The 25,198-nt window shown below is 51.8% G+C and overlaps 1 protein-coding gene across 1 annotated transcript in view; it reads left to right on the top strand.

The window, feature by feature from the left end:
* Positions 1 to 5,829: 5,829 nt before the first annotated feature.
* SLC25A21 (solute carrier family 25 member 21) overlaps positions 5,830 to 25,198 on the top strand; it is a 338,712-nt gene continuing 319,343 nt past the window's right edge. Inside the window, exon 1 of the mRNA XM_029079168.2 lies at positions 5,830 to 5,927. Within this exon, the coding sequence (XP_028935001.1) occupies positions 5,867 to 5,927 (61 nt within the window). The 5' untranslated portion in view covers positions 5,830 to 5,866. The remainder of the gene's footprint in view (positions 5,928 to 25,198) is intronic.

Raw genomic sequence — 25,198 nt, 5'->3', positions numbered from 1 at the left:
TGAAGTGACTCGCCCACAGTCACACAGGGAGGTGAGATCCTATCCAAGAATGACGGTGTGGCTGCAAAGACTTCCGCACGACCCACGCTCCTCTGTGCATTGCGCGTGCGACAGTCGTTGCTCGCCGCATCGCCAAGCAGCAAGATGGAGAAGCAGCGGGGCTCAGTGGAAAAGAGCCCGGGCTTTGGAGCCAGAGGTCGTGAGTTCGAATCCCAGCTCTGCCACTTTGTCAGCTGTGTGACTGTGGGCGAGTCACTTCACTTCTCGGGGCCTCAGTTCCCTCATCTGGAAAATGGGGATGAAGCCCGGGAGCCCCACGTGGGACAACCCGATTCCCCCGTGTCTCCCCCAGCGCTTAGAACAGTGCTCTGCACATAGTAAGCGCTTAACACATACCAACATTATTATACTGGGGGCTCAGCTCTGTTCTCGAGCTGCCTCTTTGTAGTCAACTCCGGCAGATCGACGCCGGGCCCCGGAGGGCCCAAGGAGTGTCGGTTTTGAGGTGCCCGGGCCCGAAGGGCCACAGCGGCGCACATATCCGCACCCAGCGCTCACCTCGCTGATCTTGGGGAAGCAGCGTGGCTCAGTGGAAAGAGTCTGGGCTTCGGCGTCAGAGGTCATGGGTTCGATTCCCGGCTCGGCCACTCGTCAGCTGTGTGACTGTGGGCGAGTCACTTCACTTCTCTGGGCCTCAGTTCCCTCATCTGTAAAATGGGGATGAAGACCGTGAGCCCCACGTGGGACGACCTGATGACCCTGGATCTCCCCCAGCGCTTAGAACAGTGCTCTGCACGTAGAAAGCGCTTAACAAACACCAACATTATTAACATTATCATCTCCCCCCGGCCACCCAGCCCGCACGCTCTGCTCCTCTGGCGCCGGCCTAGTCGCCGGGCCTCGGTCCCGTCCGTCTCACCGCCGACCCCTTTCCCACGACCTCCCTCTCCCTCCGTACGTTCCAGACGATGACCACGATGATAATAACGGTAGTGTTTAAGTGCTACGTGCTGTGCTAAGCGCTGGGGAAGATGCGAGGTAATCGGGTTGGACACTGGCCCCGTCCCACGGGGGGGCTCACAGGCTTAACCTCCATTTTCCAGATGAGGTGACTGAGGTACGGAGACTCGGCCACCGGCGGACAAGTGGAGGAGCCGGGATTGGCACCCGGGTCGCTCCGGCTCCCGGGCACGTGGTCTAGCCACTAGGCCCCGCCGCTCCCGCCCAGCTCGCGCACGCGTCCGGCCGCTGCCGTCGCCTCGACCGGCGTCGCCGTCTTGGATGCCCCGTGTCCTCTGGCTCCGCTCTTCTCAGGACCACCTTAGAGGCCTCGATGCCGTCCCACCTCTCCCCCCAGGAGGAGTCCATGTTTCCCCTCCGCAGCCTGGGGCAGCTCCCTCGTCTCTATCTGTTGCCCAATTGTCCACTCCAAGCGCTTAGTACAGTGCTCTGCACGTAGTAAGCGCTCAATAAATACCACTGAATGAATGAATGAATGCCCCGGAGGACAAAAAGGTCCCACCGGGATCTCTGGACCTGAAATCGATCGATTTAGTCCCTAGGAGGGAAGCAGATGAAGCGAATTCCTTCCGGGGGCCTCTCGCTGGGGAAGAACTAGAAGGGGATGTCGACCCTGAGTTCCTCCACGGTAGCGAGGGTCTCTCTTCGCCAGATGAATTAAGCGTAATCTTAGTCGCTGCGCCAGCTCGTGCCAGCGAATAAAACGCCCTACTTGGAGAGCTAATCATCTTCCGCCGACACGACGCGCCGCCTCTCCCGCTGATAGGGTTGTCTGGGACACACGGACTAAGGAGAGCGGACCACGCTACCAAGTAAATTCAGATTTCTTACCTCGCTACTTTAAAAAGCCCACAAATCGGCTGAGATACCGCATTCTGACTGGTAATGGGAGGGGGTTTCTGTCACGCCGGGGAAAGGGCACGATCCCACAGAATATAGTTGTTCTCACTGCTTTGGGATGTTGGTTTTGTTCTGGTATTTGCGAAGAGCTTCCTCTATGTCAGGCACTGTACTAAGCGCTTGGGAAAGTATAAAAATAATGTCACCCCTTGCCCATTAGAAGTCACTCGAGCACATTTATTGAGCGCTTCCTGCATGCAGAGCACTGTACTAAGCGTTTGGTAAAGTATAACAGTAAACGGTGCAATTCTTTGTCCATTAGAAGTCACTGAGGTGTCGATATTGAGCACTTCCCATGTGCAGAGCACTGTACTCTCCTCCCTTCTCTCTTTCTACCGCCCACCCCGCACGCTCCGCTTCTCCGCCGCCCACCTCCTCGCCGTCCCTCGGTCTCGCCCATCCCGCCGTCGACCCCCGGGCCACGTCCTCCCGCGGTCCCGGGACGCCCTCCCTCCTCACCTCCGCCAGACTGATCCTCTTCCCCTCTTCGAAACCCTACTTAAAACTCACCTCCTCCGAGAGGCCTTCCCAGACTGAGCTCCTCTTCTCCCTCTACCACCCCCCCTTCACCTCTCCCCAGCTAAACCCTCTTTTCCCCCCATTTCCCTCCGCTCCTCCCCGTCTCCCTTCCCATCCCCTCAGCACCGTACTCGTCCGCTCGACTGTATATATTTTCATTGCCCTATTTATTTTGTTAATGAAATGTACATCGCCTCGATTCTATTTAGTCGCCATTGTTTTTACGGGATGTTCTTCCCCTCGACTCTATTTATCGCCATCGTTCTCGTCTGTCCGTCTCCCCCGATTAGACCGTGAGCCCGTCAGACGGCAGGGACCGTCTCTATCTGTTGCCGACCTGATCATTCCAAGCGCTTAGTACAGTGCTCTGCACATAGTAAGCGCTCAGTAAATACTATTGAATGAATGTATTAAGCGCTTGGGAAAGTATAACGATAAACAATGCCATCCCTTGCCCATTATTAATCATTGAAGTTTACTGAGCGCTTACTGGGTGCAGAGCACTGGACTAAGCGCTTGGCATGGACAATTATTGAGCGCTTACTGCGTGCGGAGCACTGTACTAAGCGCTTGGGAAGGTATAACATAAACAATGCAATTCCTTGCCCATCAGACGTCACCGAGGGGTGGTTATTGAGCGCTTCCTTCATGCAGAGCACTGTACTAAGCGCTTGGGAAAGTATAACGATAAACAGTGCCATCCCTTGCCCATTATTAATCATTGAAGTGTATTTACTGAGCGCTTACTGGGTGCAGAGCACTGTACTAAGCGCTTGGGAAAGTATAACAATAATGCCATCCCTTGCCCATTCGAAGTCACTCAAGCGCATCTATTCGTTCATTCAATAGTATTTATCGAGCGCTCACTATGTGCAGAGCACTGGACTAAGCGCTTGGCATGGACAATTATTGAGCGCTTCCTGCGTGCAGCAGAGCACTGTACTAAGCGCTTGGGAAGGTATCACATAAACAGTGCAATTCCCTGCCCACTAGAAGTCACCGAGGGGTAGCTATTGGGCGCTTTCTGCGGGCAGAGCACTGTGCTAAGCGCTTGGGCAAGTAGAACGATGATGCCATCCCTTGTCCTTGCAGCCCGAGCAAGCGTCACTGTCCGTTGCAAGCGCTTAGCCCAGCGCCGTGCACACAGTAAGGGCTAAACAGACGCGAGTGAGTGAATTAAAAAATAGAAATCAACGGGAACGGGAGCGCGCAGGGCGGGCAGGGGCCCGCGGAACGCAAAGCGCCGGAACGGCAGCGGGCGGGTGGGCGCACTCACCCGGAGCGCCTCGGCCGGGACACGCCGACAGCCCGATCCACCAATCGCGGCTCGCTGAGCCGCCTCCGCTCCGTCCGTCCGCCCGGCTGCCCGCGCCCTCCGACGTCCGGCGTCACCGCGCTGCGGGAGGGGGCGACGCGCGGACGTGCGCGCTCCCGGCGCCAGGGGAGGCGGGCCCGCCCGCGCGCATGCGCGCCAGGGGAGCGGCCGCGCCGCTCTTCGACGGCCGCAGGACCGGCCGGGTGCGGAGCCCTGCGCCCAACGCTGCGCGGAGGCGCCTGCCAGGGAGGGGGCAGGCGGACATCAACATAAATAGATGCCTGGGAAGCGCTCCACCAATCCCGCCGTTATCACCGTTAAATAAAAGACAGTTGCTCTCCAGAGGTTTGAGCCACTTTATTGGGGGAGTTGGGAAGACCCAAAACGAACGACAGAGGGAGCAGGGGAGAGAAACCAAGGCCTTATGATCCCCCAAAATAATCATCATCTATGAATACCTCATATCTAGCGTATAACATTATCCTAACTATACATCACACATCAATATATAGCTACTGCTAATAATTATCAATACCTCATTGCATATTGATGTATGATGTATAACGATGACCCATCGATATATAGTAATCACTAATAATACATGATTATATCCTGATGTATGAGGTAATTATGATCCATCGATATATAGTAGTGACTAATAATACATGATGATATGCTGATGTATGATGTATAATGATGATCCATCCATGTATAGTAATTAATAATAATCGATACATTATTATATACTGATGTATGATGTCGAATTATTATCCATCGATGGATAGTGATTAATAATAATAATGTATACATTATTATATGCCGATGCATAATGTATAATTATGATCCGTCAATATATAGTAATGAATAACCCTTAATACATTAGCATATACTGATGCATGATGTATAATGATGACCCATCGATATATAGTAACTATCAATAATTATCAATACATTATATCCTGATGTATGATGTATTATTACGACCCATCAATATATCGTAGCTATTAATAATTATCAATACATTATATACCGATGTATGATGTATAAGGATGATCCATCAATGTATAGTAACTATTAATAATTATCAATACATTATATACCGATGTATGATGTATAAGGATGATCCATCAATGTATAGTAACTATCAATAATTATCAATACATTATATACCGATGTATGATGCATAATGATGATCCATCAATGTATACTAACTATTAATAGTTATCAATGCATTTTATGCCGATGTATGATGTATAATGATGAACCATCAATGTATAGTAACTATTAATAATCATCAATGCATTTTTATACTGATGTATGATGTATAATGATAACCCATCAATGTATAGTAATTAATCATAATAATTAATACAAAAGTGCACGGGCTATGGAGTCAGAGGTCATGGGTTCGAATCCCGGCGGGGCCCGTTGTCCAGCTGTGTGTCCTTGGGCGAGTCACTTCACTTCTCTGTGCCTCGGTTCCCTCATCTGTCAAATGGGGATGAAGCCTGGGAGCCCCACGGGGGACCGCCTGATTCCCCTGGGTCTCCCCCGGCGCTTAGAACAGCGCTCGGCACCGAGTAAGCGCTTCACAAATAGCCACGTGATTATTGTATACGGAGGCACGAGGCATAATTGCGAGCCATCAATACATTGTAATTATTAATAATCATCAGCACATGATCATATTGCATTACCGCCGTATAATCACAGTATAATATTATGATAATTGTAAATTACTATATGATTATCATTAATAAGGAGTTAACGACTATCCCCTGGCTTAGAGAGGGGACGAGGCCATCGGGGAGAGAGGGAGGGAGGAGCCCGTACGTGCTTGCGTCACACGCGTCGCGGAGGCCCCGCCCCCGAGGGGCGGAGCCTGCGCAGGGGGCGGGGCCGGCTCGTCCAATCGGCGGCGGCCGCCCCAGGCCCCGCCCAGAGCCCCGGGCGAGGGAGCGTGCGTGGCTGCATGCTTGCGTCACAGGGCCCGGCCCCGCCCACAAGGGGCGGGGTCTGGGGGCGGGGGCGGGGTCAGGAGCGCCCCACCTCCCCCCCCCCCAATCCCCCGAAGGGCGCCCCCTGCTGCTGCCCGCTGGGACGGCGGGGAGCATGGCGGGCGGGGGTTTGGCGCGGGAAGCCGCGCAGCAGATCGCCGCCGGAGGCTCTGCCGGTAAGCCCCATCCGTCCGTCCGTCCATCGATCATCGATTCCCCCCCCCCACCGATCGATCGCTTCCCCATCGATTCCCCTCCATCGACCCAATCGATCGATCCCCCAACCATCCATGGATCAGTCGACCCCCTCCATCCGTCAATCGATCGATCCCCTCCATCGCTCAGTTCCCCCCCCCCGCCATCAAACGATCGATTCCCTTCCACCCGCCTCCCCCGGCTCTGCGTCCTCCCCAGGGGCGCTCAGTACAGCGCTGCCCCCCTTCCCCCCACCCGGGGAGGGCGCTCAGACAGTAGCCCGGCTCGGTTAGCAAATATCATTATAGTAAGCGCTGAACAAATAAGAATAATAAGGCTGGTGTCCGTGAAGCGCTTACTATGTGCCGAGCACTGCTCTAAGCGCCGGGGGAGATCCGGGGTCATCAGGTTGTCCCACGTGGGGCTCCCGGGCTTCAGCCCCATTTTCCAGATGAGGCCACCGAGGCCCAGAGAAGTGAAGTGACTGGCCCACAGTCGCCCAGCTGACAGGTGGCAGAGCCGGGATTCGAACCCATGACCTCGGACTCCCGAGCCCGGGCTCTTGCCACTCAGCCCCGCTGCTTCTCGGATAGCATCGTTATTGGTGTAGTAAACGCTTAACCAGTAGCATCGTCATTATTCTAGCCAGCACTTAACAAATAGCATCATCATCATTCTAGTAAGCGCTTAACAAGTAGCATCATTATTATTCTAGCCAGCGCTTAACAAATAGCATCATCATCATTCTAGTAAGCGCTTAACAAGTAGCATCATTGTTATTCTAGCCAGCGCTTAACAAATAGCATCATCATCATTCTAGTAAGCGCTTAACAAGTAGCATCATTGTTATTCTAGCCAGCGCTTAACAAATAGCATCATCATCATTCTAGTAAGCGCTTAACAAGTAGCATCTTTATTATTCTAGCAAGCGCTTAACAAATAGCATCATCATCATTATAATAAGCGCTTAACAAGTAGCATCATCATCATTCTAGTAAGCGCTTAACAAATAGCATCATCATCATTCTAGTAAGCGCTTAACAAGTAGCATCTTTATTATTCTAGCAAGCGCTTAACAAGTAGCATCATTATTATTCTAGCAAGCGCTTAACAGATAGCATCATCATCATTCTAGTAAGCGCTTAACAAGTAGCATCATCATCATTCTAGTAAGCGCTTAACAAGTAGCATCATCATCATTCTAGCAAGCGCTTAACAAATAGCATCATCATCATTCTAGTAAGCGCTTAACAAGTAGCATCATCGTTATTCTAGCAAGCGTTTAACAAATAGCATCATCATTATTATAGTAAGCGCTTAACAAATAGCATCAGTATCATAGTAAGCGCTTAAGGAATGATAATGTTGGTATCTGTGAAGCGCCCACTATGTGCGGAGCACTGTGCTAAGCGCCGGGGGAGACCCAGGGGGATCAGGGGGTCCCTCGTGAGGCTCCCAGTCTTCATCCCCATTTTACAGATGAGGTCACCGAGGCACAGAGAAGCGAGGTTCATTCATTCAATAGTATTTATTGAGCGCTTACTATGTGCAGAGCACCGTACTAAGCGCTTGGGATGAACAAGTCGGCAACAGATAGAGACGGTCCCGCCCCCGGTCCCACGGCTGACGAGTGGCCCGGGCGGGATTCGAACCCGTGACCTCGGACTCCCAAGCCCGGGCTCTTGCCACTGAGCCGCGCCGCTGCTTCTTCTCATTCTAGTGAAGCGCTCACCAAATAGCCTCACCGTTATTATTACTATTAGTAAGCGCTTAAGGGGAGGAGCCTCCTGGCGCTGTCCCGGGGCGTCCTGCAAGTCGCGATTGTCGTAATCGCCGCGTCTGCAGGCGGTGGGGCAGCCTGAGTCGGGAGGGGAGGAGGAGGAGGAGCCGCCTCCACCCTCGTTATTATCATCATCCGCTGTGTGACTCTGGGCAAGTCACAGGGCGTGGGTTCGAATCCCGCCTCTGCCACTTAATAATAACAATAATGTTGGGATCTGTTAAGCGCTTACTCGGTGCCGAGCACCGTTCTAAGCGCCGGGGGAGACACGGGGGGAATCAGGATGTCCCCCCGTGGGGCTCGCACTCTTTATCCCCATTTTACAGATGAGGTCACCGAGCCCCCCCCCCCCCCCCCGAGAAGTGCAGTGACTTGCCCACGGTCACCCAGCTCAGTGGCGGAGCCGGGATTCGAACTCATGACCTCTGACTCCCAAGCCCGGGCTCTTTCCACTGAGCCACGCTGCTCCTCTTGGCAGCCGTGTGACCGTGGGCAAGTCACTTCACTTCGCGGTGCCTCGGTGACCTCATCTGTGAAATGGGGGCGAAGACTGGGAGCCCCACGTGGGACCACCCGATTCCCCTGGGTCTCCCCCTAGGCGCTCTCAGCGCGGGGGGGGGGGGAGGTAATAATAATGATTAGGGTGTTTATTAAGCGCTTATTATGTGCCAAGCACTGCTCTGGGCGCTGGGGGAGATAATGATAATAATGATGGGATTCGGCATTCATTCATTCAATAGTATTTATCGAGCGCTTACTATGTGCAGAGCACTGTACTAAGCGCTTGGGATGAACGAGTCGGCAACAGATAGAGACGGTCCCTGCCGTTTGACGGCCTCACGGTCTAATCTGGGGAAGCGCTTACTAGGTGCCGAGCACCGCTCTACGCGCTGGGGGAGATAATAGTAATAATAATGATGGTGTTTATTAGGCACCTAGTACGTGCCAATCGCCGCTCTAAGCTCCGGGGGAGATGATAATAATGATGGTATTTGTTAAGCGCTCACTAGGTGCCAAGCACTGCCCTAAGCGCTGGGGGAGCTAGAAGGTGATGAGGTGGTCCCACGTGAGGCTCACGGTCGCCATCCCCGTCTGACAGATGAGGGAACTGAGGCCTAAGTGCTCAGTACAGTGCCCTGCCCGTGGTAGGCGCCCAGGAAATGCTATTGAATGAAGTGGCGGAGCCGGATTGGAACCCGCGACCTCGGACTCCTTCCACTAAGGCGCGCCGCTTCTCCGACGGGGTGATGGGCTCGTCCCACGTGGGGCCCCCGCTTTTAATCCCCAGTTTACGGAAAAGGGAATCGAGTCACGGAGAAGTGAAGGGCCTCGCCCGAGGTCACATGGCAGACAGGTGGCGGCGGCGGCGGGATTCGAACCCGCGCTCCCTGACGCTGGGGTAGGTACAGGGTCATCGGGTTGTCCCACGCGGGGCTCGCGCTTTTAATCCCCATTTTACAGATGAGGGAACTGAGGCGCACGGGGGGGGCAACCTGCTCACCTGCGGCTCAGCGGGAAGAGCCCGGGCTTGGGAGTCGGAGGGCATGGGTTCGAATCCCGGCTCTGCCACTCGTGGGCCCGGCGACTGGGGGTAAGTCGCTTCGCTTCTCCGGGCCTCAGTTCCCTCATCTGAAAAAGGGGGATTAAACCCGTGAGCCTCACGAGGGACAACCCGATCACCTCGTATCTCCCCCGGCGCTTAGAACGGTGCTCTGCACATAGTAAGCGCTTAATAAATACCGACATTGTTATTATAGTAAGTGCTCAATAAATACCACTGATGGATTCCACCTGGTGCTCGCTCCCTCGGAGAATAGTAACACCTTTCTTCCCCCGTGCCGGGTCGCCGGGTGTGGTCGATCCTTTATCGATGCTTAATGTGAGCCCGTCGTTGGGGAGGGACGGTGTCTGTCTGTCGCGGACTCGTACTTTCCGAGCGCTTAGTACAGTGCTCTGCACCCAGTAAGTGCTCAATAAATACGACTGAAGGAATGATTGAATCACCATTGCCTTCGGCGGGGCTCGGCGCAAGTTCCTTTTCCAGAATCCTCGGGACTGACTCGAAAGGACCCGGGTTCTAATCCCGACTCTGCCGCGTGTCTGCTGTGTGACCTTGGCCAAGTCACTTAAAGTCTCTGGGCCTTTCTTACCTCAACTGTAAAACGGGGATTAAGACCTGTGTCCAATCCGATTTGGCCATTAGGCCAAAATCCCGGGCTTGGGAGTTGGAGGTCGCGGGTCCTAATCCCGGCGCCGCCGCTTGTCGGCTGTGTGACTTTGGGCAAGTCCCTTCACTTCTCTGGGCCTCGGTTGCCTCGTCTGTAAAATGGGGATGAAGACTGTGAGCCCCGCGTGGGACAACCTGACCACCTCGAACCTCCCCCCAGTGCTTAGGACGGCGCTCGGCGCATAGCGTTGGCTTAATGGAAAGAGCCCGGGCTTGGGAGTCAGAGGTGGTGGGTTCCAATCCCGGCTCCGCCGCTGGTCTGCTGTGTGACCTTGGGCAGGTCACGTCACTTCTCGGGGCCTCAGTTACCTCATCTGGAAAAATGGGGGTTAAAACATTGTGAGCCCCACGTGGGACAATCTGATGACCCCGTATCCGCCCCGGCGCTTAGAACAGTGCTCTGCACAGAGTAAGCGCTTAACAAATACCATAATTATGATTAGCAAGCGCTGAACAAATACCGTCGTCATTATTATTATCGTTACGGTGCCCGGCACGTGTGATCCCGGCTCCGCCACTTGTCAGCTGTGTGACCCTGGGCAAGTCACTTGGCTTCTCTGTGCCTCAGTGACCCCATCTGTCAAATGGGGATGAAGACCGTGAGCCCCACGTGGGACCACCCGATCACCTAGTATGCTCCCCAGCGCTTAGAACGGTGCTTTGCACGTAGTGAGCACTTAACAGACGCCGTCACTGTACGCGCTTAACAGGCACACGACGTGCTTCCAGTGCGCTCCCCCTCCAGCCCGAAAGCTCGTGGGCAGAGGATGCGTGGCTCAGTGGAAAGAGCCCGGGCTTGGGAGTCAGAGGTCATGGGTTCGAGTGCCGCTCTGCCACTCAGCTGCGTGACTGTAGGCAAGTCACTTCACTTCTCTGGGCCTCAGTGACCTCATCTGCAAAATGGGGTGGAAGACCGAGCCCCACGGGCACGTAATAGGCGCTTAACAGAGGCCATCGGTGTTCGAGAAGCAAGCGGAAAGAGCCCGGGCTAGGGAGTCGGAGGTCATGGGTTCGAATCCCGGCCCGGCCACTCCTCGGCAGACTGCGGGCAAGTCGCTTCACTTCTCCGGGCCCCAGTGAGCTCATCCGTCGAAGGGATCGGGAGTAACCGTGAGCCTCACGTGGGCCCACCTGGTGACCCTGTATCTCCCCCGGCGCTTAGTACGGTGCTCTGCACGCAGTAAGCGCTGAACGAATACCAACATTATTATCAGTAGCAGTACGGAGGCGCTTAACGGGCACACGACCCAAAGCTCGTTGTGGGCAGAGGAGCGTCTCGGGTCTTACTGCGGGGTCGTCTCCCCGGCGCTCGGTACAGTGCCCTGCTGGCGGGGAGCGCTCAGTAAGTAGGCCTGAGGGCGGGATGGGAGGTGGGGAGCGTTGGGGTGGCGGGGCAGGCCCGGTTCCACAAGATGGCAGTGTGACTCCGCTCGCTTGCCCGGCCCAGGCCTTGGAAACTGAGGACAGTTCAAATTAAAACCCATCGGACACACGTTCCCCAAAGAATCTGGCAGGTGGCCGAGCAGAGGAAGTGTCCCCCGAGGAAAGAAGCAACCCCGACGCTCTCCCACCTGTCAGAGATGGCTTCGTCGGGGGAACTGTAATAATAATGTTGGTATTTGTTAAGCGCTTACTATGTGCCGAGCACTGTTCTAAGCGCTGGGGTAGACATAGGGGAATCAGGTCGTCCCACGTGGGGCTCACAGTCTTCATCCCCATTTTACAGATGAGGGAACTGAGGCACAGAGAAGTTAAGTGACTTGCCCACAGTCACACAGCCGACAAGTGGCAGAGCTGGGATTCGAACTCATGAGCCCTGACTCCAAAGCCCGTGCTCTTTCCACTGAGCCACGCTGCTTCTCTGTCCGTTCCGAGCGCTTAGGACGGTGCCCTGCCCGTAGCAAGCGCTCAATGAGTACTCGTGGATGAAGGACCCCAGCCCACAAGCCCAAACAACCCCCGGCTTCCCAGGGCGGGAGTTGAAAAATGTAAAAATGGGGTTTAAAAACTGTGAGCCCCACGTGGGACAACCTGATGACCCTGCATCTCCCCCAGTGCTCAGAACAGTGCTCTGCCCGTAGTAAGCGCTTAACAAATACCAACGTTATTATCATTAGCAAGCGCTTAACAAATACCATCATCATCATTATTATTATTTCAGTGCCCGGCACGTGTAATCCCGGCTCTGCCACTTGTCGGCTGTGTGACTCTGGACAGGTCACTTCACTTCTCTGTTCTCCCCTTTCGAGGCTTAGTACAGTGCCCTGCACATAGCAAGCGCCCAATAAGTGCTCTTGAATGAAAGAATCAATTACCAAAAAAAAAACCCTAAGCTTCTTAGGGTGGGAGTCGATGCTGACACAAGGTGGGGGCATTCCGCTGCGCCCACAGATTTACCGTCGACATGATGACGATGGCATCTGTTAAGCGCTTACTAGGTGCCGATTAGACCCTGAGCCCGTCCCTGGGCAGGGATTGTCTCTTTCTGTTGCTGGATTGTACCTTCCAAGCGCTCAGTACAGTGCTCTGCCCGTAGTAAGCGCTCAATAATAATAATGTCGGTCTTGGTTAAGCGCTTACTACGGGCAGAGCGCTGTTCTAAGCGCTGGGGGAGATACGGGGTCATCAGGCTGTCCCACGTGAGGCTCACAGGCTTCATCCCCATTTTTTGCAGATGAGGGAACTGAGGCACGGTGAAGTGACCTGCCCACGGTCCCACAGCTGACGAGCGGCAGAGCCGGGATCCGAACCCGTCACCTCTGACTCCCAAGCCCGGGCTCTTTCCACTGAGCCGCGCTGCTTCTCTATAAATATTAATGAATGAATGAATGCAAAGCACTGTTCTAAGCGCTAGGGAGGATACAAGGCGACGAGGTTGTCCCACGTGAAGCTCCCGGTCTTGATGCCCCTTTTACAGATGGGGGGGGGGGTCACTGAGGCCCAGAGAAGGGAAGTGACTCGCCCAGAGTCACACAGCTGACAAGTGGCTGAGTCGCGATTTGAACCCGTGACCTCTGACTCCCAAGCCCGGGCTCTTTCCATTGAGCCTCGCTACTTCTCCCTGTCCACCGGGTGTCCGGCTTTCCAAAGCGGGGTTTGAGGTTTGGCAGTTTCTCTGCCCCGGCCTGGGAGTCACCTCACAGGTCGCCGAAGCGGATAATTCTGCCAGGTTTCGCGCTAGTCGGTGTCACGGCCTGAATGAGGGAATAGGTGGCAGATGTAAAGCGGTGACCCTTCCCGAATCCGAAGCGGAGCGCCGGACTAAATGCTGCGGAGAATAGCGGCGAAACAGACTCGTCCCCCGCCCGTAACGGGCTTACAGTCTAGGGCGGGGGAGACGGACGTTTAATAGAAATAAAGAAATTACAGATATGTACGGAGTGGTGTGGGACTGAGAGGGGGGGAATGAATAAAAGGAGCAAGGCAGGGCGACGCAGAAGGGGTTGGGAGAAGAAAGAAGGATCAGGGGAGGAGATGTGCCTTCGATGAGGCTTTGAAGATGGAGACAGTAATCGCCTGTCAGATATGAGGGAGGACGTTCCGGGCCAGAGGCGGGACGCGGGCGAGAGGTCGGCGGCGGGGATAGACGAGGCGGGGGTACGGCGAGGAGATGTTGGTTTGCGGCAGCGAGGGGATGGAGGATTTGAGACTAGCGGGAGTTTTGGATGGGCCCGTGTTTGCATCTCATCGGTTTTACGGATATTGCCGACCCGTACGCTTCCGCTCTTTGTTATCGGCCCCTAGTCTAGTCGGATGTGGCCATTCGGTCAGCTCTCCTCTGCGCCTAACGTCTTTACCGAGGGGCCTTTTCCTTTCCGCACCGAAATTCAAAAACGCCCCGCGCAAGCGGATTTCCCACCGAAGAGGAGCAAGTGTGGCTTTGAGGTCCCCCGGAGGCGTGGGACCGAGCATTCGAACTCCAGAAACGGGCCTGCGAGATTGCACTGGGGAGAATTCGTATGAAGCGGCGTGGCCTAGTCCCTAATCCCGGCTCCACCACTTCTCTGCTGTGTGACTTTGGGCAAGTCACTTGACTCCTCTGGGCCTCAGTTCCCTCATCTGTAAAATGGAGATGAAGACTGCGAGCCCCACGTGGGACGACTCGATTACCCCGCATCTACCCCGGCGCTTAGAACAGTGCTTGGCACATAGTAAGCACTCGACAGATATCACAGTTATTGTTATTATTATTCCCCGCCCATAATGAGCTTATGTGGTGAAACTGGACTTCCACTGTCAAAAAGAGAGAAGCAGTGTGGTCTGGTGGATAGGGCATGAGCTCGGGTTCCAATCCCGGCTCCCGCCGCTTGTCTGCTGTGTGACTCCGGGCAAGTCATTTGACTTCTGGGCCTCAGTCACCTTATCTGTAAAATGGGGATTTTACGTGGAGTATTGCGAGCTCCATGTCAGTCAGTCGTATTTACCGAGCGCTTACCGTGTGCACCGTACTAAGCTCTGGGGAGAGTACAATATACCAGACACATTCCCTGCCCCCAGTGCCCCAGGGAGCTTGCAGTCTAGAGGGCGAGACAGACATTGATATAAATGAATTATGATACGTACATAAGCGCTGTGGGGCCGGGAGGGGGGCTGAATTCATTCGCTCAAACGTATTGAGCGCTCACTTTGTGCAAAGTACTGTACTGAGCACTTGGGAGAGTACAGCATCATTCGTTCAATAGTATTTATTGAGCGCTTACTATGTGCAGGGCACTGTACTAAGCGCTTGGAATGGACAAATCGGTAACCGATAGAGACGGCCCCTGCCCTTTGACGGGCTTACGGTCTAATCACGTGCAGAGCCCCGTACTAAGCGCTCGGAACGGACAGATCGGTAACGGGGACAGTCCCCGCCCTTTGACGGGCTCACGGTCTAATCGGGGGAGACGGACGGACAAGAACAACGGCAATAAATAGAATCGAGGGGATGGACATCTCATTAAAACAATCGCAAATAAATAGAATCAAGGTGATGTACGCCTCAGCGACCTCGTCCGTAAAAATGGGGATTCAAAAATGTGAGCCCCACGTGGGACAATCTGATTACCGTGCTTAGAGTCTAGAGAACCACAGTTCATCAGACACATTCACTGCCCGCCACGAGCTCACCATCAAGAGGGGGAGACGGACATTCAACATATATACAAATGAATGTGGGATGCGGGCCGCGTCGAACCCGATCAGCTTGTATCGATTCCAGCGCTTAGTACAGCGCCTGGCGTACAGTAAAGCACTTAACAAATACCATGGAAAAAAGCGGGGGGGGGGAGCGGGCGGGAGGGAGGGGGACGAAACGGGCACATCACACAAACGCTCCCGTGTGTTGCTCCGTATGAGAGTCGATTTATTTAAATCTTGGAGGAGCCCTTCTGCCGCAGAAGAAAACATCCGCTGCCCTTGTTGGTGCTGAATGAGCACGTTCAACGGTGAACTCGATTCTAAACCTTTCCGAGTGGCCGAGGCTCGACTCCAGGAGAAACGGAATTTTATCCCCTTCGTAGGAGATCTTGGGTTTTCTTCCCAGCAGCCTCACCACACCGTTCCGATCCCTCAGATCTAATAAAACGACGGCGAGGATAACACCGAGCTCGTTCGTTGCAGTGGGTGTCTTGGCAGGAGCTCCGTTGCTTTTTCTGAAGATGGGATCTGCCTCCGCAGCTATTTTTGTTGTCTGAGATTTTGCGGGCCGCTGAAAAATACTCGGTTATTTCACCCCCCTTTCTGTCATTGCATTGCTTCGTTAGCATCCTTTGTTTTTTGTCTTTTTCTGACCGTGTGCCAGGCGCTGTACTAAGTGACAGGGTTCATACAGCTAATCGGGTTGGATAGTGTGTCCCACCAGTCTTAATCCCTCTTTTACAGAGAGGTAACTGAGGCACAAAGAAGTGAAGTTACTTGCCCAAGGTAATAATAAATAAATAATAATGTTGGTATTTGTTAAGCGCCTACTCTGTGCAGAGCACTGTTCTAAGCGCTGGGGGAGATACAGGGTCATCAGGTGGTCCCACGTGAGGCTCACGGTCTTCATCCCCATTTTACAGATGAGGTAGCTGAGGCGCAGAGGAGAGAAGTGATCACGCGACGGGCGAGCGACGGAGCCGGAATCAGAACCCAGCTCCTTCCGACCGGGTTTTCCTCCTCTGTGGGGGCGGAGCCTCCCAGTGAGAGGATCAGCATGAAAATCAGCCCCCAGAACCCATGGGTTCAGGGAGTTCTGTCCAGAGGTGGCAGGGGAGCAGCTAAAGGTTGGGACGCTTGCCGGGGAATCGTTTTACCTTCATCAGTGGTATCCGAGTGCTTACTGTGTGCGGACCACTGTACTAAGCGCTTGGGAGAATACAGGACAGCAGAGTTAGCAGGCACGTTCCTTGCCCATGACTGGCTTACAGTCTGACTATATTGACAGATGTGGGTTTGGGGCCTGCCTCCGCCACTGACCTGCCGTGTGACCTTGGGCCAGTCACTTCCGCTACTGAGCTTCAGTTCCCTCATCTGCAAAATGGGAATTCAATACGTCTTCTCCCTCCTACTGCGACCGTGAGTCCCACGCCTACCCGATTCTATTGTATCTACCCAGTGCTTGGCACATAGTAAGCGCTTAGGAAATGCCACAGTCGTTACTGTATTATACTCCCAAGCCTTTAGTCCGGAACTCCGCCCACGGTAAGCGTTCAGTAAATACCACCGACGGATTGCACTAAGTGCTTGGGAGGAGACATCGTGGTGGACAGGGAGCTTACCCTCTACCTGAGAGGCAGACCCTCTAAAAGCTACAAGTACAGGCAGACGATCGAGTGATCAAAATATCGAGCGGACAACGGCAGAGACTCGAGTTTTTACTGCACGGAGGAAGGCGGCCGTAACCTTGCTTATCTTTCCTAAGAAAACTCTACGGATACACCCGCCAGAACGACTTCCTGACAGAAGATGGGACTTTCTGAAGGGGGTGGGTCCAGGGAGTCGCTCTGGGTCGGGAATGGCAGCTTTTGAAGAAGGGAAAGCGGCAGGGTATTAGGACTGTGTACGCGAGGGCCGTGGGGCCTGGGGGGGGTGGTGAGAAGCTACGTGCCTAGTCGAGGATACGGACCCGTGTGCACGGTGATGCGGTAGAGAGGGAAAGCCGGGAGATAAGGGACCACGAGTGAAGCAGGAGCTTCTCAGATGGCGGGATTTAATAATAATAATAATAATAATGATAACGGTATCTATTAAGCTCTTACTATGTGCCGAGCACTGTTCTGAGCACTGGGGTAATCAGGGTACCTTCCACGTTCCGTTCGTAGCTTGGGAGAAAATCAACAGTAATTCGAATTCATCCTAAAATATTAATCAGGGCGTCACAGCCCAGAAAAACACTCTAGCTGCTTGCGCACGTACGCGTCCCCAGAGGGAGAACGATAACGACTGAGGTATTTCTCAAGGGCTTACCTTGTGCCAAGTACTAAGCATTGGGGTAGATACAAAATAATGAGACTGGACATGATTCCTGACCCACTTGGGGGTTTCCTAGACTAAGGGGGAGAGGGCGAACAGGTGTTCACTCCCCATTTCACAAGGTAATCCGGTTGCCCCATGTGGGGCTCACAGTCTTAATCCCCATTTTACAGATGAGGTCACTGAGGCCCAGAGAAGTGAAGTGACTTGCCCGACGTCACACAGCGGACAAGAGCTGGAGCCTGGATTAGAACCCACGACCTCTGACTCCCAAGCCCCTGTTCTTTCCACTTTTAAGCCACGCTGCTTCTCTCGAGATCTGGAATCTTGTCCAGGACCTGAAAGTTCCTAGTAGCCCTAGGGGCAAGGAACATTCAGAAAGCCCCCGGCTAAATAACTAGAAAGCTCGTCATTAACGCCAAAGTCAATCGGCTCGCCAGAGTCACCCTCGGAGACTTCTAACGTCTCAAACGCGGGCGGCGGGAAAGAAGCTCCAAGGGGAAGGGCTTCAGGGTAGCATGTACCTTTTGAAAAGTAAATACCGTTAAGCAGCAAAATAAATACAATATATTTCTTCCTCTCGGTATGAAACTATTTAACTCAATGTCAATAAAGTTTAAATTAGTTCAGACTTTTCTTATTAGAATAAATGTTTCCTTTTAAAACGTATGATAATCATAATCAAGACAAAATTTGTTCTGTTATTTATTTTCAAAAATGATTGTACATGTTTAGTGGGCTTTTGATTTAAATCCCTCGAGATATATTGGAGACAGATGTTTAGATGACCTCATGTTTAAAGTAATGTTATAGTTGGACCCGAGATTAAATTTTCCTTAAAATCTTTCCTTATAAGTTACACTCCGGTTCGGAACGGAGAAACTAATCAATTTTTTGCATTGGATTAATGCGATTCCTGTTTTTTTGAAATAAAGTTTTCTATCTCTCAGAGAATTTCTATGTAGTACAAAAGGGCTGACTTACGAAACAGCTGTTTACAAATGAAAATATTGTTTTTGGCTGGCTGACTAAATGGGAAACAGATTTGAAAAGTTCCATGAATTTGAATGCAAATTTACCATATCATTTCTACCATCCCTAAAGAGGAGGTAAGAGCCGGCAACAGGATTGATCCTTGAAGTTCAGGCTGAGTTCTCAGAAGATGTTCTGTGGGATCTAGACTGTAAGCTCGTTGCGGACGGGGAACGTGCCCACCGGCGCTACTGTATTATAGTCTCCCAAACACTTAATCCAGTGCTCTGCACATAGTGAATGCTCAGTCGTTACCGTGGGTTACCATCTTCTTCGAGCAAATATCTTCCTCTTTCGTCTCCTTCGCACAACGCTTCTACCCAGCTTTAATTGCCAAAGTGGCCCAGAGGTACGATTGTTTTACACGGAAGGTTGTCTGTTGGGCGGGCCATAAAAACAAATCTTTACGATCTCACTCGAGATCCGTCTGTCCGCCGCGTCGGGTCATCCGAAGAGGGGAAAAAATGCGAAAGGCGACTAGCGGACGATGAGAGATAACCTGAAAGATCGAAATGGCTAATTTTTTGCATATATAAATCCACTGTTTATGCAAGGAAATCCTCTACATTAAAGCTAAAGCTACGGCCGTGGCTTGCTGCCATTTGCATCCGAATCCAGATTCTCGTGTGGGGCTGAACTTTGTGTTCGTAACTAAAACCTTCCACGTTCCGTTAGTAGCTTGGAAAAAAATCAACGGTAATTAGAATTCATCCGAAAATATTAATCGGGGCATCACGGCCCAGAATACCACTCTAGCTGCCTGCGCACATACGTGTCCCTAGAGGGAGAATGATAACGATTGAGGTATTTCTCAAGGGCTTACCTTGTGCCAAGTATTACCCTAAGCACTGGGGTAGATGCAAAATAATGAGATCGGACGTGATTCCTGACCCACGTGGGGGTTTCCTAGACTAAGGGGGAGGGAGAACAGGTGTTCCCTCCCCATTTTACTAATGAGGAAACTGAGGCCCAATGTCTCACAGCAAGGCTAGTGGGTGGAGCCGGGGTTACAACCCCGGTTTCCTAGCCCTCGGGCCCGTGCTCTTTCCACTAGGCCACGCTGTGCTGGCCGGTGAATTTCATTCCTTCGGTCGTATTTATTGAGCGCTTACTGTGTGCGGAGCACTGTACCAAGCGCCTCGAAAGTACAGTTCGGCAACAGATGGAGACGATCCCTACCCAACCACGGGCTCACCGTCTAGTTTCTCCGTCCTCTCGACGCTTGATAGTTTGACAAAGCGTGAGTTGGCTTGAACCTTCAGAATGTTTGTTTCTAAACCCCTAAAGTTCAAGTTCTTCGTCCGGTGGATTTTTCGGTCCCCTCCGTTCACAGAGGGCAAATTTAATTTTTGGCCTCATGGCACCGGTATGAAAGTAGCGTTTCCAGCGGAGATGGGGGTGTTCACTTCCTGCCTTGGGTCTCCTGAAAGTTTTTGAGCGTATTTCCTCGGCTGCCTCTTCATCACCTGAGGCGAGAGTCTCTTTGGCTTTGCGGACGTTAGCCGCAGCCATACCCGGAGCACGAGAACCTGGGGAAAGGGAGAGCCTGTGTATGTCTGCAGTGTATTTATATTAATATCCGTCTCCCCCTCTAGACTTTAAGCTCATCGTCGGCAGGAAATGTATCTGTTCTTCTGCCCACCCAAGCGCTAAGTACAGTGTTCTGCACACGGATCGCGCTTAATAAGTACGATCAACTGTCATCTGTGAAGCCTGTACAATGCCGAAGAGAGACTCTGAGCGATAAAATAAAAGTGAAAATGCAGGAACGGTAAACTACATGAGCCAGTTTCGCCACAGCGCGGAATCCTGATATCCTCCCGAAGTTGATGAATGAGCTCCGTAGCGTATGGCAGGGTTTTAAATTCTTGGATATTTTCTATAGGTTACGAGTCGATACTTAATGAAGTCCTCAGGGCTGCTTTTCCAGTGACATACAAACATGATATACAGTAAGTGAGAGGCTGTAAATTTTAAGGTATCACAGGTTATCTGACCCCGCCCAGCAGGGGTTTTGTGAGGGCTAAATTGAAATAAGTAATGTAAGGTGCTTTGGTAATAAAGCACTAAACAGTAGTAGGGTAGCACTTAGTACAGTGCTCTGCACAACGTAAGCACCCTTGATTGATTGTGCCTCAGTTCCCTTATCGGCAAATGGGGATTCAGTAGGTGTTTTGTTTTTTATTTGCTTTTTTTTAATGGTATTTAAGCCCTCACTATGTGCCCGGCACTGTACTAAGCACTGGGGCAGAAAGAAGCTAATCGAGTTGGACACAGGCCTCGTCCCCCATGGGACTCACAGTCCTTATCCCTGTTTTACAGGTGAGGTAAGGGACCCACGTGGCCTGTCCTAGGCTGCTGCTCTGTTCTGTTCTCCTCCTATTTAGATGCAGTTGTTATTATATTAATACGAAATACCGGTGGTTGATGCCTTTGCGGGCTTTGAGGACTGCTGTAATGTTATTTTCCTCCGTCCAAAATACCGATAGCACCAGCAATTTCAGGGATCTAATAGTAGTGAGGGCTCGCACCGCACCATCCGTATTTTCTTCTGGTCGGTCTGTGGCCTCGGAGCCGTGTGACTCGCAGAGCGAACGAGCTGACTGAAGCGAGCAAACGTTTCCCCGTCTCCCGGGGTAGCGGCTCTGCTTCTGTTCTGCTCACAAAGCAACCACTAAAGAGATTCTAAATTAGCGCCACAACTTCCAACGTCTAATACACGGGGACGTCTGTACCCACTGGAGCTTTTATCCATTCTCCAAGCTAATTCGAACATAATGAATCACACACCAGAATATCCCTGTGAGGGATGTACGGTACTGTTGTTAATTGAGAAGCAGCATGGACTAGTAGAAAGAGCACGGGCCTGGGAGCCAGAGGACCTGGGTTCTGCTAATCCCGGCTCTGCCAATTGCCTGCTGAGTGACTTTGGGCAAGTCGCTTCTCTGTGCCTCAGTTCCCTCCTCTGTTAAATGGGGGTTCAATACCTGTTCTCCCTCCTATTTAGACTGCACTCCCCGCTTGGGATATGATTGCCTTGTATCTACCCCAGTGCACAGTACATGGTGTTTAGTAAATACTAGTTATCGTTATTATTTTTATTATTCAGCCTCCAATCTTCCTCCGCTGTTCCCCTGACTTGGAACTCCCTCCCCCCCACACATCAGACAGTCCATGGCCCTACTTAAATCCCTACCTTCTCTCCCACTAATTTTCCCCAATTAATTTCTCAGCACCCTGAGCCATATCATCCCTTCAACCAGCTGTAGCACTTAATGAGCTTATTTATGCCCTCCTAAGCACTCGTGTCTATATAATAATGATGAAATTTAAACACTCACTGTGTGTTAAACACTCTTTTAAGCACTGAGCACTGATCTATAGGTTCATTTTTTAGTTTTGGCCTCTCTAGTTGTAATTAGTTTTACGTTTGTGAGCTCCTGATGGCCAGCGACTGCTGCCTTGCTCCCTTTATTCGTCCCCTCCCCGCCTCCCGGCCCAATCCCACAGCACTTACGTACATATCTGTAATTTATGTCTATGAATGTCTATCTCCCCTTGAGAGCTTGTTTCGGGCAGGGAATGTCTCTGTTACATGGTACTCCCAGGCGCTTAGTACAGTGCGCTCCACCTAGTAAGCACTCAATAAATACGATTGAATGAACTTAACTCCTCTATGCCTCAGTTTCCTTCGCTGAAAAATGGGGATTCACTATCTGTGTTCCTTTGCCCTGTCCCCAAGTGTGATAGTGTCTGTATCCTGCCTGATTAACTGGTATCTACCCCGGTGCCTAGGACAGTGTTTGACAAATAGTACATGCTTAACTAATGTCACAATAATAATTGAGAAAATGCAGAATAAAGCAATTTTTCAGTCAGTCAGTGATAGGTGGGTGCCTACTGTGGGCAAAGTAAACATTTAGGGGAGGACGGTGAAAAGAGAAGATTTGGCTCCACAAGAATCTTGCAGTTTAATGGATTATATTTCCTATGTCTTAGCAATCAGTGGTACTTATTGAGGGCTTACTGTGTGCAGAGGACGGTATTAAGCACGTGGGAAAGTACAAAGCAGTAGAGTTGGTAGACATGACCCCTGCCCATAAGAAAGTTTCGATCTTAAGGAGGAGTTTGCAGTTAACACAATGATGACCAAACATTCGCTGTGTGAATGAAACAGCTTGATTTTTAATATTGGCATTGCTGGCATACATTTTAAAGGCAGCGTGGCCTAATGGAAAGAGCCCGGGCCAGGGAATCTGAGGACCTGGGTTCTAATCCTGGCTCTGCCAGCCGTCTGCTGTGTGACTTTGGGCAAGTCACTTCTCTTTTCTATGCCTTTTTCCTCATCTGTAAACTGGGGGTCAAGACTGCGAGCAGAAAGAGAGTTGTGTTATTTGTTAAGCACTTATTACATACCAGGCACTGTACCGAGCACTGGGGTAGTTAGAAGATAATCGGGTTGGATACGGTCCCCGTCCCACAGGGGGCTCACGGTCTTAATCCCCAATTTACAGATGAGGTAACTGAGATCCAGAAAAGTGAAGCAACTTGCCCAAGGTCACACAGCAGAAAAGGTGGGGAGTTGGGATCAGAGCGCGGGTCCTCTGATTCCCGGGCCTGTGCTCTATCCATCCGCCACTTTTTCCGTCAGCCTTCGTGGTCCAAGGTGGATTGCCGTGTCCATCGACTTTGGCAGCTATAAATTTGTGGGGGGCGAGCTTTGCCCCTGGATGAAGACGTTGGAAACCAGGAATGGGGGAAGCACACTTTTGCCTTAGGAGCTCATAGACCCATGTCTCTCTCTTCCCTCCCCCCCCCCCCCCCCGTAGCCGTAGCCCCCAGGACCAGAAGGATCTGGTCCTACTTTCTCCCCTACGTATATCTGAATTTCTTTCCCATTCTGTAGATATAGAAGCCAAGACCACTAGTTAACCAGGGGAAAAGTGAATCACATGAGGTTAAGGCAATAGTCAGGGTGGAGGGAACATGTTTGGTGTCCCACTCTGAGGTCGTTAGATAAATCTGCCTACTGTGTGTGATGTATGCTGGTTTGATCCTGCACAGCTGTTACCCCCGGGGGGCAAAAGTTTTTATAGTATTAAGTGTTTATTATATGTCAGGCACTGTACTAGGCACCGGAGTAGGTATAAGATAATCAGCTTGGATGCAGTCCCTGTCCCACTTGGGGTTCAGAGTCTTAATCCCCATTTTACAGATGCGGTAACTGAGGCACAGAGAAGTCAAGCGACTGGCCCAAGGTCACACAGGAGATGATTGGCGGGGCTGGGATTAGAACCCAGGTCCTCTGACTCCCAGGCCTGTGCTCTATCCACTAGGGGCTGTTCTGAAGAAAGAGGAGATAAAGCAATGGGAACCCGGTAAACCTGTGCCTGGGAAACTATGGTAGATGGCTCAGATCTCTTCAGGTCAGAGAAAAAAAAGCAATCGTATTTATTGAGCACTTACTGTGTGCAGAGCACTGTACTAAATGCTTGGGGAGTACAACGTAACAGTTGGTAGACGTATTCCCTGCCCGCAAGGACCTTACGGTCCAGTGCCAGAGTCTTGAGGGGAGAAGTTCTTTCCTTCTTGCCTTGGGGTCTTCTAGAGATGATTGAGGCATTGTCTTCTAGACACGCAGTTCCCATATTTAATTTTTTTTTAAATGATATTGGTTAAGCGCTTACTACGTAGCAGGCTCTAAGTTAAGCACTGGGGAAGATTCAAGGTAATTAGGTTGAACACAGTCCCTGCCCCACCTGGGGCTCAGGCTTAATTCCCATTTTACAGACGAAGTCACTGAGGCCCAGTAAAGTGAATTGCCCAGGGTTACGCAGCAGGCAAGCGGCGGAGCGGGGATTAGAACCCAAGTCCTCCGACTGCCAGGTGCGAGCGCTAACCATCAGGCCACATTACTTCCCTCGGCCGATTTTTGGTTTCTGGAGCTCACCGGACCCTCTTCCGGGACGGCAGGCGGACCTGGGAGGACTTCGCCAGGTAGTGACGGGGCTTTTCCAGGGGAGCTTGTGTCCAGTTTCGGGGTCTTTCCCGGGACGGTCTTCGACAGGTCGTCTTCTCTACCTGAATGATGACAAAGGATAAATGCTCTCCTTCAAGCACATCCACTGGTGTAACTCCATCCCTCCCCGACCCCCCTATTCTCCATCAGGCAGTCCCCAAAACTCAGCCGGCCCAGAGAAGGGCGGTTTCCACCTTTGCCCTGCCTCTCTGGGACTTCTCATATTTTTTGCGTCGCACACCCGTTGGGCCTCGTTAGCTGCTTCTGGATGAAATTCGGGAATTACGGAGGGAAATCCAGCCCGGCAGCTTCTTCCAGCCCTACTCATGGTCTCAGAAGGGCCCCCTTACTGTGCAGGGATGTGGAGTTAGCAGAAGGAATCACTTATCGGGGCTTAACACAGAAATGCAGAATCGTTAGTCTAAAATACTGAATTTTTATTTTTTTTGAGGCTGAGTTATTTCAGAAAATAACCATTTCCATGGGTGTTTTTCACGATGCACTCAATTTTCAATTTTTTGTGGGATCGAGATGGATGAAATCCACAGAAAACTCCCAAACCTTGTTTTAGCTGTTATCTTCAGCTGCCTCTTCCTCTGTGAATCTCATACAAAACTGCTGACAAGTTTATTCAGTAATGCTGCTGCAAAAAAAAAAAATTAAAATTTGAGCCAATCGATATTGTTTTAATCGTAGCATTCTAGCAGCTGACGTGGTGGACCGCCCCTTTCTCCTCGAAAGGCTGTCGAACCTTGGCTTC

The sequence above is a fragment of the Ornithorhynchus anatinus genome, chromosome 14 (genome assembly GCF_004115215.2).
Source record: "Ornithorhynchus anatinus isolate Pmale09 chromosome 14, mOrnAna1.pri.v4, whole genome shotgun sequence".
In the NCBI taxonomy this organism is placed as follows: Eukaryota; Metazoa; Chordata; class Mammalia; order Monotremata; family Ornithorhynchidae; genus Ornithorhynchus; species Ornithorhynchus anatinus.
The sequence above is the reverse complement of the archived record's forward strand: the minus strand, read 5'-3'. Positions and strand labels throughout refer to the sequence as shown.